The sequence below is a fragment of the Patella vulgata genome, chromosome 3 (assembly GCF_932274485.2).
Source record: "Patella vulgata chromosome 3, xgPatVulg1.2, whole genome shotgun sequence".
Taxonomy (NCBI): Eukaryota; Metazoa; Mollusca; class Gastropoda; family Patellidae; genus Patella; species Patella vulgata.
This window is the reverse complement of record NC_065881.2, coordinates 29,205,146-29,224,633: the sequence shown is the minus strand read 5'-3', so window position 1 is coordinate 29,224,633 and position 19,488 is coordinate 29,205,146. Positions and strand designations below refer to the sequence as shown.

The 19,488-nt window shown below is 35.0% G+C and overlaps 1 protein-coding gene across 1 annotated transcript in view; it reads left to right on the top strand.

The window, feature by feature from the left end:
* The window catches only part of LOC126816898 (uncharacterized), a 76,246-nt gene extending 57,110 nt beyond the window's left edge, over nt 1-19,136 (top strand). Inside the window, exon 2 of the mRNA XM_050543704.2 lies at nt 1,695-19,136. Coding sequence (XP_050399661.1) covers nt 1,715-5,173 — 3,459 coding nt within the window. The 5' untranslated portion in view covers nt 1,695-1,714 and the 3' untranslated portion in view covers nt 5,174-19,136. The remainder of the gene's footprint in view (nt 1-1,694) is intronic.
* Nucleotides 19,137-19,488: the final 352 nt, after the last annotated feature.

Sequence of the window (19,488 nt, the reverse complement as noted above, 5' to 3'; positions counted from 1 at the left end):
CCTATGTCGAAATCACCATTTCACAGATATTATTTGGTGGTACCAAAAGGCCTCGAGTTAAGAAATATCGACAACTTGATACAAGAATTGAACATTTGAAAACCCAGTTATTAAATGGCTCTTTAAGTGTAAATCGGTATGGAACAAATATTTCCTATTTAGTGGGGCTGTAAAATGATTGTTATGTTGTAAGGCATTTATTTATAAATTATATAATGCTATTTAATAAAAGTTAAATGTGTAAATTGTAATGCATTTTTATATATGTAAATCATTTAATGTTATTTAATAAATATTAAATTTGTTAAAATCAATATATTTTTATATGTGTAAGCTATTTAATGTTATTTAATAAAAGTTAAATTTGTTAAAATCAATACAGTTTTAGTCTTAAAAAAGATATGGACTATATAGTTTATAACACCATTGTTCTAGGATTAACTCTGGATTAGTGGCAAAATTTGACATCAAAGCCTGCCGGCTAAGTGGGAACACCCCTTACATAAGTTATACATATTCAAGGTATAGATAGCAGGAATATAATTATATAATGATTCACAAAAGAAAAAAAATAATTAGCAAAAATTTGAAATAGTTAATGTAAATGACGCTGCATTTCTGTTAGTCCTGGAACCGCGTTGGGCACAAATTTATAGAGAGCTCTTGGTTTAAACGATTTGTAAACGCGAACAATAGAACTTACATCGAAAGAAGCACTTTCCAAGAAGAACATTGGTTTAATTCAGGAACAGTAGATCAGGAACCACCATTTTAAAATACGAAATGTGAATATCGCTAGCTTGTTGAGATGATCATTTACCATAATTTATATCATTTCACCATTAAAACGTTGGGCACCAACACGCCAAAGACTTGTAAGGTTCTTTATTCAGGTTACTCAAATATATGAACTTAAATGACCTGCAAAACAATTTACACCAAATGCAGATAAACAATATTACGGATAATAATATGCATAACACAAATGCACCACTTTAAATTAGAGCCGTTCATACTGTACTGTATACGAAAATAGATTGAACACGTCATACTTAAACTAATCAGCAACTGTAAAGCTATTGATGATAAATATATTGATTAAAAGATATAGTGGAGTGCAATTGAATATCCGTGCATTTCGCGGCTGGAGTTAATAACCAATCAAATCATTCAAACAAAATACGCTAGCGCAATATTAATATATCATGTAAGTATTAACCCTGCGACACATGCTTGTTTTAGTTTTATTTTGGATATAACATTGGTCATCATCATGAATACACATATTAATATTAACAAATATAGGATATGAAAACAAGCAAAAGTTTATTTATTCAAGTCATCTCCCTAGCATATACATGTAGGTATTTAACAATCTACAAGAGAAATGTTCAGCATGCACTACAAACTTTATTTTAGGCCTAATTTCTAAAGAAAAAAAAAGTACGCCCTTCTGGTGCCTGTGGGGACATAATGCAATTGCAACCCTTTGGTTTACTCGCAGATTCGGACATGCGGCCCTCAACATTTGCTGCCCCTTACTTTAGCAAAATTTCCTGTTACTTCAAAAGGCAGTTACATCCCTGTTAATGTGTCGTCTATTTATTTTGGGATTGTTGTAGCTAACATCAGCCTATAGACATTATTCTCCAACTATGAAAATCAATGCACTTAATTTATTACTCTCTTTTCAGTTTGGTTTAGACAACATAAAATGGAAAATGAAAATAAAATGGTAATAGATGAGTTGAATCCTTCAAATAGAAAACCATCTTGTGATAAAATTGACACGTGTACACTAGAAAATAGTAATGATTCTAGCAAAGAAAACACAACTCCTAAACAAGTATCCCTAAATGGTAATGCCGACTCTTGTGTGAAAATGGAGGCTAAAAGTGAAAAACAAACTTTTAACACAACCATTGAATCTAAAGGATGTGACGATGACCTAGATAACCTTATTAAAGATTCCAATAATTCTTCTAAGCCTGGTGAAATACATAATCCATGTGACACTTCTGTCAGTGATAACAAACATACTCCAGATTCATTGTCTGTGGATGTTAATTTGTCAGTGTCTCAACATGAAAATTGCAACGAAGATGTTGAAATAAACAAACTAACTACTGATAAATCCTTACATGGTGAAAAGATTAGAGTATGTAATGTTAAAACTAATGACCAGTCCAAGGCCTTATCTTCATCAGTAGAAGAAGAAATTCTTATTGAGTTACCAACAGCTGATAATTCTGTACAATCTGATTTAGAAGATAAAAAAGAGCAAGTACCAGATAAATTACTTGAAAACAAGTGGCACACTGCACAAAAACTAGAAAAAGAAAAGATTCAGTCAATTGAGAAGGTAATGGATGAACATGGAGATGAATTTATTATAACAATGAATGATTCAGATGACAGTGGTGAGGAAACCACTTCCCAATCAGAACAAAATACCAAACAAGAAACTGTGAAGTTGGACCGTCAAAGGATTGATGCTACCATGCCTTTAGCAAAACAAATATATGACCCCATTAAAGAGAAATCTGTTACTAATCCCCATAATCTTGGCAATGTCAGTATTAATCTACCCCCTCTTCCCCCATTACCTCAAGTTCAACAATTACCATTATTACTTCCCAATACTAATCAAAAGAACAAATCACTACCTTTGGTCAATCTCTATATACCTTCCTCCTTGGTCAATAGTACAACTAATATAGTAACTTCTAAGCAAATAAAAACTGTTAAGGCTCCAAATGTTACAGTTGTTCCGGCATTAACTGGTCAGCAATATACATGTAGTAACAGTCTTGATCTAAAACAAAGATTGAATACTGTTCATCAAACATCAAATTCAAGATCATTGCTTACTAATAGCTCGATAAGTAAACCACAAATAACCACGATATTGAATCAAAAATCTGGAGTAGCTTCACCGCAGTCAAGTAAGGAAATGATGAGCTTAATACGATGGGAAATAACTAATCGTGTTTATCATCGCCCAAAGTTTCAGCAGCTACAACCGGACAGTGAACTAGGACCTTTAGCGAAATTGTTATTTGACCTTGGTAATGACTTGGTTAGAGAAACTGTATATAATGACTTAGTTCGTATACAGACTTACAGGAAGGCAGCAGGAAAATTATCAGACAAAGAATCAGAAGATTTAAATAAATTGAAAGATGTTCAAGCAGAACTAAAAGACTTGGTAGGTCCAATAAAACAAAACTTAAAAAAAAAGTGTAGCTGTGGTTTTAGAACTGAATCGTCCAATGTATTGTATAATCATCAAGAATACCCCCACTGGAATGATAATGACTTGACATGTGCAATATGCCCCGATTATACAACTAGACAACCTGCAGCCTTTATTTATCATATGGAAGTCATGCATAATATGAGAGGAAGATTAGAAGATAAGCAACCATTCTGGACTTGTAATCTTTGTCCTTATGAAAACAATTCTAAAAGCAAACTAACACAACATAGATTCCGTTGTTTGAAAAACTTTAATCTGAAAACAAATCTCTCGCAAAACTCCATCATAGGGATGGAAGTTAACTTTTGTTTAGAGAATATTTTGTATAAGAGAAAGGAAACTATCAAACCCAGACTACCCGCACAGATAACTCCTGTAACTAATTCTCGTCCACAGTTGAACATAGCCCCCAAACCACGAATAGGGGCATTACAACAGGCTTCTGTTAGACACATGGGTAGTGGTAGTCAAATTGTTACCTTCAATAATAGACCAAATCTTTCTAATAAGATCAATACTTTAATTGATAAAAATAATCAACTCTTGTTACAGACTAAAACCCCAGCAGACAATTCAGGTTTTGAAGTTTGTGAAATATGTGGGGGTTATGTAAAAGATCGTAAAGCTCTGAGGATTCATTTCTATTATGCTCACCGGATTGAAATACCTGTTGGGGTGTTTGACAGAACTCAAGCTCCTCTATATTGTGCCACTTGTTTTGCTCGTTTCTGGACAGCTCAAGGTCTGCAAAAACATTTAGAAGTCCATAAAGTGAACAACCCAAGTAGTAGTGCTGCCAAATGTATTGTGTGTGGCCATAAAGTACCAAATGTTTTGATGCACATGAGAATAGTTCACAACAAAGAGTTAAATAGTTATCTTGCAGCGTGTAAATGTATCTTCTGTGGCTTAATTTGCAGCAGTAAAAGGGGAGTAGAAAGTCATATGGTAGCGGGCCATGGTGTTATGATCAAGGCTGATTCTCTAGTGGGACAAAATGCTCCTAAGGTACCAACCTCGAAACAAGACACCTCTCGTGGTAGCATGTGTGTACTTTGTAATCTCCACTTTTCTAGAAATGTAGATTTGACAAGACATTGTATGCGCGTTCACCATACTTGTATGAAATGTGGTATGGTTGTTGCTGATAAAATTTCACTAGATAAGCATACTTGTCTTAAATCCGGGAGAGGTTTGCGAAACTGTGAATTGTGTGATGAAAAAGGTTTCCACCCAGCTTATCATGTGAAACATATTCGTGATAGACACATTAAGAAGTGCACTGTAAATGTTGTTAAAGTGTCTGAAATTCTAAGAAGAGCTGCCCTGAACGGAGTAAATGTCCATAATTCTCACCATGAAGCAGATTTGAAGATTGCCAGTTCGATCAGATCAAAAATTGTAAGCATAAAACAAGTGGAAACTATTGAAATTATTTCTGATGATGAAAATTCCCCAAAGAAGATTTCAGGCATGAAAAGGTCACCTGAAGAGATAGAGTATATAGATACTGATAGTGACAGTCCAGAGGAAGTTGTAAACAATGCAGATAAAGCATATAGACCCAGCATTACTAAGAAAAAATGTATAGAAGAGAATTCTGTATTAAAAGATTTCAAAGATGGATCCGTACTACGACCTAGCAGAAGACGTTCCTCTACATCCACAGATTTAAAATCTTCAACTGAACAAGTAAAAGTTCAGGATTCCATGGCAGATAGAACTGTCAATACTGAAAATAAAGTGGAAGAGGGAGAAGAATCTATTAAAAGTGTAAAACGTCAAGCTGATGAATTAGGGGATGGGCCTGAGGCTAAGAAAGAAAAGTTAGACATCAACCACTATGCTGAATATTCTAACCTGTTGCCAGAAGAAAAATTAGATAATGGTTTGGCTGTTGATAAAACAGTCTAATAAGGCTAAAACCAATGTCTGTGTACAGATACTAGTAGCCCGGAGGCTCAGTGCGGGTGGCGTGGGGGAGGGCGTGTCCATCAAATGGGCACAAAACAAGACCCAGCTTTTCTAGCCTAAAATTTTGCGAAGAATATGATGTCGAGTGGTAATCAGTCCGCCGTTGGGGCGTATTCGAGGTATGTGGGTCAAAGGTCAAATGGGGTCATTTGCGCTGAAAATGATCGAAAGTAATCAACTTTTCAATAAGATTGTTAACTTACACCATAATAATAATTCACGTTTGTTCTTTGTGAACCCCGCCTACCAAAAGGTCAAATTTTCCGTATTTGCATTAGGAAGATTTAAAGCAATCAAATGTCAGTGTAAAATATAAAAAATATAGCACTAGCTGTATATTTACTTTGGAACATTGAGAAAGATCTTGCATAACAGAACCAAAACACTTCCAAACCCGTTTCAAAAATATGTAAAAACTGTCAAATCAAAATCTCTGATTTAGTTTCACAACGATTGCTATACATAATAAAACTAGTTGTGCGAAAAAACAATTGAATAGTGCCAAGACCCCCTAAAGATAAGTTTTAAATGGGTTTTTTTATTAATTAGAACCTGGTTTCGCTTTAGTTTCTATATTTTACACCAACATTTTATTTCTTTAAATCTTCGGAGTGCAAAAACGGAAAATCCGACCTTTTGTCCTCCAGGGTTAGAAAGAACAAAGGTGAATTTAGCAAGTTAACATTTTCATTGAAAGGTTGATTACTTTTTGATCATTTTCATCATGTTTTCATGATACATAAATGGCTGCACATTCACTTTCAGTGCAAATGATCTCATTTGAACTTTGACCCCAAATAACTCAAAAACGCCCAAATGGCGGAATGATTACCACTCGGCATCGCATTCTATGCAAAATTTTACTCTAGAAAAGTTGGGTCTGGTTTTGTGCCCATTTGATGGACACCCCCACCCCCATCCCAGCACTGAGGCTCCGATCTATAGTAACTCCATCTAGAAATATTATTGACCTCAATAGGGCTGCAACAATTCATCGATGAACCGCGATGTTTTAAAAATCGACGATACAATCTTTCACAAAAATAGACTGATATTCCTTTAAATGCGTAAATAAGTCCATGAGCAAAATAACTTTTTTTTACTTTCAGCGAGTGTTAAGGCGTTTTTTTCGACACATGAAGTGGCTTATTATAGCTATTTCGTCAACATTAAAATATCAGTCTGCTTAAGCAAGTCGTGCTGAAAATTAAGTTGTGTTCAAATTACACACTTGAATAATATGCGGGTGGGGGGGGGGGACATGACATTAATATATATTTATATATACGTCAGTAATATGCGATTTCTGATATTACTGTATAAGAATGGCTATTTGTACATACTGTATACATTGATCAGCACATATTTTCAATGTATATTAATATTTGTTATTAAAATCTTAACATTATTTCCTTTGATGTTCTGTAATCTATGACTGACCTGACAACCAGAAAGCTTTTAATTAGCTGAAATTGTTGTTGTAATTCAAGTCAACCAGCTAAAATGTCGTCATAATGAATTCACCAAATTCAAGTCCGCACGATCGACAAAAGCAATATTGAGATCAAATTCCTCATACCAAGTATATAAGTCATAAGTAAAAATATGGGAGTTTTTAGGATTTCCTGTTAAGAATGAGGCAATGAAATCCGTTCAGTTGACCAAGAAAACACTACATACAAAGTAAATAAAAAAAAAAGTAGACCTTCGAATTTTCACAATGAAAAACTTTCAAAATTTAACAGCATTTTTTAAATTTATTTCCTATATCGCGATATTAATCGTATCGTAGACTATGAATCGTGATGCGCATCGTATCGTTGCAGCCCTAATCCTCAGCCTTTCGTAGAATGCAGGGGACTATTAAAATGAGTTTGTCCGCCCATCGCACATTTTTGGACACAATAACTCTTTATTGAGCTTTTTCTGCTTAGAGTAATCATAAATAAGCAATTTGAATGGTTGATGCTTTGGGACACGATAACTTTAATTCTAATTATGGGAGAGTGACAAAATTTGGTGTATAGTTCCATATCAATACCTAGACCAAGTTGATAATGAGCATTTTCTGCCAGGGTAAGCAGAGCGGTAGTTAATTTGATTGGTCAAGACTTCGGAGCTAGATAACTTTGATTCTAATTGAGTTAGTGGTGAAACTTCGTGTATAATTTCATTACATCAATACCTTGACTAACATCGATGATGAGAATTTTCTGCTTGGGCTAAGTAGAGATAAGCAATTTGATGGGTCAAGACTTTTGAAACACAATAACTCTCCTTTTAATTGAGGTAGAATGTTCAAACTTGGTGTAGGTGTTTATTAGGTGAATACCCTGCCAATATACGGCCATGTGCATTTTTCATTAAAGATACGTTATGGGAGATTAGATAAAAAGTTGGCAGTTCTCACTATAATAAAGAACTAGATAATGTAATGTTCAGATCTACTCTGAACCGAGATTTTAGCAATTCGATTTTCGGCCTAGTCGGGATCAAAGTCGGTACGATGAAAAAACATAGTCTAGATTATCCATTTTTATACGCCCACATGGAATTGTGGTCGTATATTGCCGTCCGTCGTTCACAATTTCTTGTGAACAGACTACATTTATCATCTGATTGTTTTGAAATTGATATATGTTTGCATTAGTGAGATGAAGAAGTCTATTTAATTTCAATAACTTCCGTTAATTTCTTCTGGAGTTATGGCCCTTGTTTCACTTTGTTGCACCTTGTGAACGCTTTAACAACAAAAGTTATCAACCGATCTGTATGAAATTTATATGCTTTATTTAAATTAGTAAAACAAAGAAGCCTATTGAATTTCAGCCATTTCCGTTAATTACATCTAGAGTTATGGCCCTTGTTTCACTTTGTTGAATCTTGTGAACGCTCTAATGACAAAAGTTATTATCCGATCTGTATGAAATTTATATGCATCATTCAAATTAGTAAAACAAAGAATCCTGTTGAATTCAGCAATTTATGGCCCTTGTTTCACTTTGTTGAATCTTGTCAACGCTCTAATGACAAGTTATCATCCGACCTGTTTGAAATTGATATGCATCGTTTAAATTAGTGAAACGAAGAAGCCTATTGAATTTCAGCAATTTCCGTTAATTGCGCCGTGAGTTGTGGCCCTTGTTTCACTTTGTTGTTCCTTGTGAACTTCGAACGACAAAAGTTATCATCCGATCTGTATGAAATTTATATGCATTATTTGAATTAGTAAAACGAAAAAGCCTGAATTTGAACAATTTCAGTAGATTACTTCCAGAGTTACCGCCCTTGTTTTAGTTTTTAGAACCTTGTGAAACCTCAAACGAGGGTATAAATTGTCTATTAAATTCCCTTAATTACCTAAAAAAGAATAAATATGCGACAACCCTTGTCGACTGCTAGGACGATTTAGCTGCTGTACGCGCATGTTTTGTTGCCTGGCAACCTATCTTATAATTAAATTATGGATGAAAATAGAGCCTAAAATGAGACTGATGAAACTTCTTGTCTGGATTCATTATACCAACATCTTGACTAAGTTTGATGATAATTTCTTCTTAGGATACGTAGCAATAAGCAATGCATTGACGGTGTTCAATGATTAACATCCCCTAATGCTAAGCAGGGTTCAGCAGTTTCATAGGTCGATGATTTAGGACAAGATAACTTTGACTCTAACTGGTGGAGAGAGATGGAACTCTCACTACCCGGTATTTCGAAACCTTGACTTGAGTTCAATCCTGAACATTTTTCTGCTTAGATTAAACATACATTATGCAAGAGCTAAATCTGCCTATTGCAGGTCTTTCTTTAGGTCTGAAATGTTATCTAAATTGTTGGACATTAATTAACTTATCCAGACCATAGTCAACTCTCGGTGGCATCGCTAGTCTGCGATATTTACTGGATTAGGATCCGATTTGCTGCTTTGTTTTCATGGTTAAATCATGAAATGGATAATTGAGACAACGTTGTGTTTTATCGTACCGACTTTAGTAATGATGATCGAGGCTAGGCCGAAAATTCAATCGCTAAATTCTCGGTTCAGAGTGGATCAATTTGACTGAAATTTTCAACAAATACCCTTTACATTATCTAGTTGTTAACTATTATAGTGAGAACTGCCAGCTCTTTATCTAATCTCCCATAATGTATCTTTAAGTATACGATACTTTTCAAAAAGATTAATGTGCAATTATTTAGTATTGTCATCTATTATTTTGGAATTGCGGTGGGGGACATCAGACTCAATGTTGGCTTGTTTGATTTAAAGATAAGATGTTTGACACTGATATCAAGTAAAATTTGATGCAAACATTGATTCTGGCATCAGTAAATTTGCAGGTCAACGAAACTCGCTTTTGGAATTAAATTCCTTGTCCATGAATTATGCCAAAAACCTGATAGGTTTTGTAACTCGGTGTAATATAAAGGGCCGTTAAAAAATCACTTTATTAACCTAGCAGCAATAGAAAACAACTACCAGATTGTCGTGACGAAAGTCTACCTTCCTTGTGTTTGTATTGTATTCGATGAAAACGATCATTTTTATATCGTGGACGTATATTGTCGCCCCAGTCCGTATGTCCGTCCACAATTTGTGGACACTCTAGAGGTTATAATTTTTATATGATTTTGATAAAACTTAAAATGTATGAATATTACCCAAAGATCTCGATATCTTTCGATATTCACGCATGTTGAACCAAAACTTCTTGGATTATGGTCCCTGGTTGTACGAAACATCGCGTTAAGCTTGTGCATCCTCTAAAGGCCGCAATTTTTATCCGATTTTTAAAAAAAAACAACAAAAAAACGCTGAATTATATCACCGTTGTACCATAGTCACAGGGGAGTTCGAAATAGTGTATAAAAGTATGTAATACCAAGGTTGTGGACTCCCTAGAGTCGCAATATTATCCGATTTTGATAAGCTCTAGAGGCTAAAGTTAATATCCGATTAACTTTAAATGTATACAGTGTTTAAGCCCATGAGACGAAGAACCCTATTGATTTTCAACAATTTCCGATAATTAGTGCCAGAGTTATGGCCCTTGATCACTTTGAAAAATTATGTGGACGCTCCAAAGGCTAAAGTTAATATCCAATTGATATTAAATTTATACATACACATTTCGACGAAGAAGCCTAATGGCTTTCAACGATTTCCAAACATTAGTTCCAAAATAATGGCGCTTGATCACAATAGATATAAACCGCTAACACAAACCAGTTACAAATGGTTTGATTGGATCAATTAAAGCTCAAGTCAAAATGATGCATTTGATAATAAAATACGTTGATGTACAATATCTAAAATAAACCACCAACATTGTTTTATTATACGCCCACATTTTCTTGTGGACGTATATTGTCGTCGCCCCTGTCCGTCCGTCCACAATTTGTTTGTGGACTCTCTACAGGTCACAATTCTTTTCCGATTTTGACGAAACCTTGAAATATAGGTTTATCCTCAAAAGATCTTGCCTGCTTTCGATATTGGCATGTATCGGATCGAAACTTCATGGATTATGGCCCCTGTTTGTACAAAAAAAATCACGTTTTTAGCTTGTGGACCCTATAGAGGTCACAATTTTTATCCGATTTTGTTGAAACTTGAAATGTAAGTTTATAACCAAAAGATCTCAGTTCCTTTCGATATTCACGCATATCGGACCGTAACTTCCTGAATTATGGCCCCTGATTGTACAAAAAATCGCGTTTTTAGCTTGTGGAGCCTATAGAGGTCATAATTTTTATCCGATTTAAAAAAAAAAAAAAAACGTATATCACCGTTACACCATAATGAAGGTTGGGTTCGAATTTCGTGAAAATCGGACCAAAATTGCCGGACAAAATGGCCACCGCTTGTACGCGAATAGTGTAAAAATATGGTATATCAAGGTTGTGGACTCCATAGAGGTCGCAATTTTAATTCGATTATGATGAAACTTGAAATGCATGTTTATAACCTAAAGATCTTGGTTCCTTTCGATATTGTCGCATATCGGATGGTAACTTCCTGAATTATGTCCCCTGATTATACGAAGGTCACAGTTATTATCTGATTTTAAAAATCGTTTGAATATATCACCGTAACACCATAATAAAGGTTGAGTTCAAATTTCCTGAAAATCAAACCAAAACTGCCGGACAAAATGGCCGCCGCTTGTACGCGAAAGGTGTAAAAATATGGTATATCAAGTTTGTGGACCCTGTAGAGGTTACAATTTTAATGCGTGTTTTTAACCCAAAGATCTTGGTTCCTTTCGATATTTGCGCATATCGAATTATAAACTCATGAATTATGGCCCTTGATTGTAGGAAAAATCACTTTCTTTTTAGCTTGTTCTCTATCCATCTCGCAAAAATGTGGCGTATCTTGCCTGGCAGCCACTGGTCCAACATTTCGTCAGTAAAAATACTAACTTCAGAGATGAAGTTGATATTTTACTGACGAAACGTTTGGATTATAAATTCGTCACCCTGTCAGTCGATCTGGTCAACAATTGTCTTGTGAACGCGATAGGGGCTAGAGTTTTGTCGGATTCTTTTCAATTTTGGTGTGAAGCATTGTGGTAATGACAGGATAAACCCCGCAAATTTTTGTTTCGGACTTATGCCCCGTTTTCCAAAAAGCTTGTGAACGCGATAGTCTATCGTTTTCGACAGATTCTTTTCAAATTTGTTGTAAAGCATTGTAGACATGAGAGAACGAACCCTATTGATTTTCAGCGTTCTACAACTTTCTGTTCATAATTCTCTGCCCTTTACCGAAAACCTTATAAACGTGATAAAGGCTAGATTTTTACGTATTCTGTTTAAATTTGGTGCGAAGCTTGGGGTCATGAGAGGATGAACTCTATCGATATTTAGCGATCTGCGATTTTCCTTTTCAGAGTTAATCCCCCCCCCCCCTTTCATTTTCTGATCATTTTGAATTTTATATATGTTTACATTAGTGAGACGAAGAAGGTTATCTAATTACATACTTGTTTCACTTTGTCACCCTATCTACATTAAATGTATATGTATTAGATTAGTACAACAAAGAAGCCTTTTGAATTTCAGCAATTTCCATTAATTACTTCTAGAGTTATGGTCCTTGTCAATGCTCTAACGACCAAAAAGTTATTGTCCTATCTCTATTAAATTTATATGCATTATTTAGATAAGTAAAACGAAGAAGCCCATTAGTTTTCAGCAATTTCCGTTAATTAATTATAGAGTTATGGTCCTTGTTTCAGTTTGTAGAGCCCCGTGAACGCTTTAGCAACTCGTTATCATCCGATAAGTATTAAATTTACATGTATTATTTAAAATAATAAAACCAAAAAGCCTATTGAATTTCAACAATTTCCGTTTAAAACTTCTAGAGTTACAGCCCATCTTTAACTTTGTTGAACCCTTTGTTAACTCTCTAATGACAAAAAAGTTACTCCAAAAGTTATTATCCGATTGTTTTAAAATTGATATATGTGGTTTACATTAGTGAGATGACGAAGCCTATTTAATTTCTGTTCATTACTTCTAGAGTTATGACCCTTGTTTCACTTTGTTAACCCTTGTGAACGCTATTACGACAGAAGTTATCCGATCTTTGTGAAATTTATATGCATTATTTAAATTAATGAAACGAAGAAGCCTAATGAATTTCAGCAATTTCCGTTTATTACGTCTAGAGTTATGGCCCTTGTTTCACTTTATTGAACCTTGTGAACGCTCTAACGCCAAAAGTTATCACCCGATCTTTGTGAAATTTATATGCATGATTTAAATTAGTGAAACGAAGAATCCTGTTGAACTTCAGCAATTTCCTTCAATTACTTCTAGAGTTATGGCTCTTGTTTCACTTTGTTGCACCTTGGGAACGCTCTAACATCAAAAGTTACCTGCTGATCTATATGAAATTTACATGCGTCGTTTAAATTAGTAAATACTATTATGTCCATTTATATAGCGCCAAATCCACAAATCATTCTCGTAGCGCATGCAACAAAGAGGAGAATCCTATTGAATTTCTGTTATTTCTAGAGTTATGGCCGTTCTTTCACCATGTTGCACTTTGTGAACGCTTTAACCTCTAAATTCTAAAGTTGTCTGTCGATCTGTATGAAATTTATGCGTGCCTAAAGTTAGTAAAAAGAACAATCCTATTGAATTTCAGCAATTTATGTTTATTACGTTTCACATTACTGTCCCCCGACTTTCGAAGAAAGCAGGGGACTATTGAAGGACGATATTGGTGTCAGTCATTATAAAATATGTGGTAGAGTTCGTTAAATACATCCCAAATATAATTTTAACACAGAGATCATTGCTACGATAGCTGAGTAACAAGCACGGGAAGTGACGTCAAACATGACAAACACGAGTTGTCCTTCTATATAACAGACTGAAGTAACGAGCGGTAACAGACAAACGATCTAATTTCATTTCACTGATAATTCAGTTGAACATGAAAAGTTGTTATGAGACGATGAGAGGATTTCCGACAATTCAAAAAAAGAATTGGCTGTCAGTAGATAAAAGATAACGAACAAATTAGAAAAAGTCCGTGCATTACCATGTTTTTATTAAGAACAGAATGAATAAAATCGGGGGAATGCACGGGATTTTTATACGCCCACATTGAAATGTGGTCGTATATTGTCGTCGCCCCCGTCTGTCCGTCGTCCACAATTGCTTGTGGACGCTCTAGAGGCTAAAGTTAATATCTGATTGACTTTGAATTTATACACAGTGTTTAAGGTCTTGAGACGAAGAAGCCTATTAATTTTCAGCGATTTCTGATAATTACTGCCAGAGTTATGGCCCTTGATCACTTTGAAAAATCTTGTGGACGCTCTAGAGGCCAAAGTTAATATCCAATTGACCTTAAATTTATACACAGTGTTTGAGGTCACGAGACAAAGATTCCTATTGATTTTCAACGATTTCCGATAATTACTGCCAAAGTTATGGCCCTTGATCAGTTTACAAAATCGCCCTTGATCACTTTGCAAAATCTTGTGATGCTCTAAAGGCTAAAGTTATAATCCGATTGACTTCAGATTGATACACAGAGTTTAAGATCTTGAGACGAACAAGTATATTGATTTTCAATGAATTTTTATGACTTGAACAGTTAAATCCATGATATTAAAAGCTTTGCATACAAAATGTTTGCATTGGGCAGAACTTTATAAAAACCAAACAAATTCTAATAGTTTTCTGATAATAACTTCGTGAGTTGTTGCTCTTAGTCAGATTTTAGTGTATTATAAATGTTTCATTACCGAAAAAAGTAAAAATATGTGACAACCCTTGTTGACTGCCCGGACGATTTAGTTGCTGTGGGCGTATGTTTCGTTGCCTGGCAACCTATCTTTCTATTTTTCTTCGTGCCCCTTATCTAGTGACAGCCAATTCTATTTTTATACGCCCACATTGAAATGTGGTCGTATATTGTCGTCGCCCCCGTCCGTCCGTCGTCCACAATTGCTTGTGGACGCTCTAGAGGCTAAAGTTAATATCCGATTGACTTTAAATTTATATACAGTGTTTAAGGCCATGAGACGAAGAATCCTATTTATATTCAGCGATTTCCGATAATTACTGCCAGAGTTAAGGCCCTTGATCACTTCAAAAAATCTTGTGGACGCTCTAGAGGCGAAAGTTAGTATCCGATTGACTTTAAATTTATACACAGTATTTAAGGTCATGAGACGAAGAAGCCTATTCATTTTCAGCGATTTCCGATAATTACTGCCAGAGTTATGGCCCTTGTTCACTTCAAAAAATAATGTGGACGCTCTAGAGGCCAAAGTTAAGATCCGATTGACTTTAAATTTATACACGGTGTTTAAGGCCATGAGATGAAGAAGCCTTTTCATTTTCAGCGATTTCCGATAATTACTGCCAGAGTTATGGCCCTTGATCACTTCAAAAAATCTTGTGAACGCTCTAGAGGCGAAAGTTAATATCAGATTGACTTTAAATTTATACACAGTGTTTAAGGTCATGAGACGAAGAATCCTATTGATTTTCAGCGATTTCTGATAATTACTGCCAGAGTTATGGCTCTTGATTACTTCAAAAAAATCTTGTGGACTCTCTAGAGGCCAAAGTTAATATCCTATTGACTTTAAATTTATACACAGAGCTTAAGGTCATGAGACGAAGAATCCTATTGATTTTCAGCAATTTACGATAATTACTGCCAGAGTTATGGCCCTTGATCACTTTGAAAAATCTTGTGGACGCTCTAGAGGCCAAAGTTAATATCCGATTGACTTTAAATTTATACACATGGTTAACGGTCATGAGACGAAGATGTCTATTTATTTTCAGTGATTATCGATAATTACTTCCAGAGTTATGGCCCTTGATCACTTCCAAAAAACCTGTGGATGCTCTAAAGGCTAAAGTTAATATCTGATTGACTTTAAATTTTTAAACAGTGTTTGAGGTCACGAGGCAAAGAATCCTATTGATTTTCAAAGATTTCTTATAATTACTGCCAAAGTTATGGCCCTTGATCACTTTGAAAAATCTTGTGGACACTCTATAGGCCAAAGTTAATATCCGATTGACTTCAGATTGATACACAGAGTGTAAGATCTTGAGACGAACAAGTATATTGATTTTCAATGAATTTTTATGACTTGGAACAGCTAAATCCATGATACAGTATTAAAAGTTTTGTATACAAAACGTTAGCATGGGGCAGAACTTTATAAAAACCAAATAAATTCTAATGGTTTTCTGAGTTGTTGCTCTTAATCAGATTTTAGTGTATTATAAATGTTTCATTACCGAAAAAAGTAAAAATATGCGACAACTCTTGTTGACTGCCCGGACGATTTAGCTGCTGTGGGCGTATGTTTCGTTGCCTGACAACCTATCTTTGAATTGTGCGATACCCTCTCACCGTCCCATATAATAACTTTTCCACTTCAACGGAATTATCAGTGAAATGAAATTCGATCGTTTGTCTGTTACCGCTCGTTACTTCAGTCTGTTATATAGACGGACAACTCGTGTTTGTCATGTTTGACGTCGCTTCCCGTTTCTTCACGTGCTTGTTACTCAGCTATCGTAGCAATGATCTCTGTTTTAAAATTATATTTGGGATGCATTTAACGAGCTCTATCACATATTTTATAATGACTGACACCAATAGTGTCCTTTAAAATGGGTTCGTCCGTCTGTCCGTCACACTTTTTGTGACACAATAACTCTTTCTAATTGAGATAGAATGTACAAACTTGGTGTAGGTGTTTATTAGGTCAATACCTTAATGGAGTTCGAAGATGAGCATTTTCTGCTTAGGGTAAGCAGAGATAAGCAATTTGATTGGTTGATGCTTTCAGGCACGATAACTTTAGTTTTAATTACGTGAGAGTGATGCAACTTGGTGTACAGTTTCATTACACCAATACCTTGAATAAGTTCGATAATGAGTATTTTTTTGCTCAGGTTAAGCAGAGCGATAAGCAATCTGATTGGCAGAGACTTTGGAACACAAGAACTCTCCTAATTGAGGTAGAATGTTCAAACTTGGTGTAGGCATTCATTAGGTGAATCCTTTGATGGAGTTCGATGATTAACTTTTCGGGCTAAAGCTAAGCAGAGCTAATCACTTTCATTGGTAGATGCTTTGGGGCAAGATAATCTTGATTCTATCTGTTAGGGTTAGGGTTAGAGTGATGAAACTTGGTGTATAGTTTGATTGCTCGATACTTTTGAAAAAAAATAAATGTGCGATTAATTAATGTCATCTAGTTATTTTGGGATTTCGGCGGGTGACATCAGCCTCACTGTTGGCTTGTTGAACCTTGTGAACGCTCTAACGCCGAAAGTTATCATCCGATCTTTGTGAAATTTATATGCATTATTTAAATTAGTGAAACCATGAAGCCTGTTGAACTTCAGCAATTTGCAATAATTACTTCTAGAAATATGGGGCTTGTTGCACTTTGTTCAACTTTGTTAATGCTCGATTGATGAAAGTTATCATCCGATATGTATGAAATTTATATGCATCATTTAAATTTGTGAAACAGGTTTAGGGAATTTCAGCAATTTCCGTCAATGTCTAGAGTTATGGCCCATGTTTTACTTAGTGAACTTTTGAATGACAAAAGTGATTATCCGATCTGTATAAAATTTATATGCATTATTTCAATTAGTAAAAACAAAAAGCCTGTCAAATTTCAACAATTTCTGTAGGCTACATCCAGAGTTGGGACTGTTGTTTCAGTTTGTAGAACCTTGTGAGCCCTCAAACGACAAAAATTATAATCTGATCTGTATGGAACAGTCTTGTAAAGGCCCCCAATTACCTAAAAAGGAATAACTATGCGACAACCCTTGTCGACCGCTTGGACGATTTAGCTTCTGTGGGCGTATGTTGGGTTGCTTGGCAACTTATCTTTTTTGGGGTTTTTTAAAGCTTGGTCCCTGTCCATTCCATCTCTTGCAAAATCTGGACGTGTCTTGCCTGGCAACCGCTGGTTTTTCTCTTTCTGACTGTTCGATGCATCGCTGTATGGCAAGTAGGCTGGTGATTGTTTTGTCGGCTAGTGCATCGATAAATGATAACTGTACTAGTCATCATACTATTACTTTCACGTCACATGATTAAACATGGCGGCGACCATGTCTTCAAGCATTCACGTGACTTCCCAATATGAGCGGTGATTGGCGAATGAATTCTACTTTCGGACGAATGCTTCGGTGAAGCGGACTCTCTAGGCGAAAATAATGCAGCCGAATATATCAAACATGTTTGATTCGGGCGAATAGAAATTCGACCGAATGACGGTGGACATATTAGGCGAATTTCGACGCAGATTGATTTGATATGCTGTTACTTAGCTGGTATATATTTGATAGTCAATAAACAGTTTTATATTCAAATAATTGTAAAGTGCGTCTGAAAACGAGGTGCCCATTTTTGAAGTTTATAATTATCGTAAAAGTTTGTGTCGTATAAGGTTGCCTAATATGTTAAGTGTAAATAAGTAATTAGTGGCATGAATACCTTAAGTATATTGTTACGCATGTATAATGTTCTGTGTTTGTTATAATTGCTAGGAATCAATAGGTAGACTTATTATATATAACAATATGTGATTTTACTTGTCCGATCTTATGATATTTCTGATTTTTTAAACTATTAGTTATTATATTATACAAAATACAGTTAACCAGTATACAATGTATATTTTTTTTGTTGACTCGTATGATATTGATTATACTGTGTATGATAAAATGAATCATATAAGTACTTATTGGTAGCCACATCTACTATTCTGTTGTCACTTTTCATTTAAACATTTCTCTAAAAACAAACTGATGATACATTGTTTGTAAACTATTTGAGAAAACATTGTGCAGAGTTGAACCATTACATTTCTGCTTTCAGAATGGTAGATAATTTGAAATAATTGTTAATAACAATAAAGAAATGTGCATTATAAATTTAAGAGGACCAATCTTTGTTTTAAAGGATTTTGCAATTCTGGTGTCTGTTACAATACGCCCACATCACCTCAGTCCTTTGTCCACAATATCTTGTGAACACTCTACAGACTACAATTATTATACAACCTTTTCAAAGGGTCTGAAAGAATTTTTTTTTTTTTTTTTTTTTTTTTTTTTTTTTATATATATATATACTAAATTTATTATTATGGCCCGTGTCTCACTATCTTGAATCTTGTGAACTCTCTATCGACAAAAGTTATCATCCGATCTGTATGAAATTTAAATGTATTATTGAGATTAGTAAAACGAAGAAGTCTATTGAATTTAAAGGAGCTAAGTCGCTAATATTCGGGACCTAGAAATGGACACAGATGGGTCGCAACGCATAAAATAATGTAATATGAATGTATATAAACTGATTTACATTCAATTGTTTCTGTTTTACTGTAATTTCTAATCAGTTATGTTGTGCGAAATACGCCAGCAGTAGTCTCAATCGAATGGCAATCTCTAGCGTCTGGTTATTCCAGTCTACACCGGTCGTATTATTTGCGCATGCTCTTCAGATAAGAATATGGGTCACCTTTTGACATGAGTTGTGGAATATGTCTAGCCTCGTTCTTCGAGTCCCTTGTTACAAATGAGGCTGAAATGGTAAACTGTTTATTTTGTCTTAAATATTGGATATCAGAAGCCCATCTTTTCGCGGTAAGATCACAACATCAGTGTTGATCGTAATTGACAAATAATTCGTGTTTTCAAAGTCGAAGACTTGGATGATA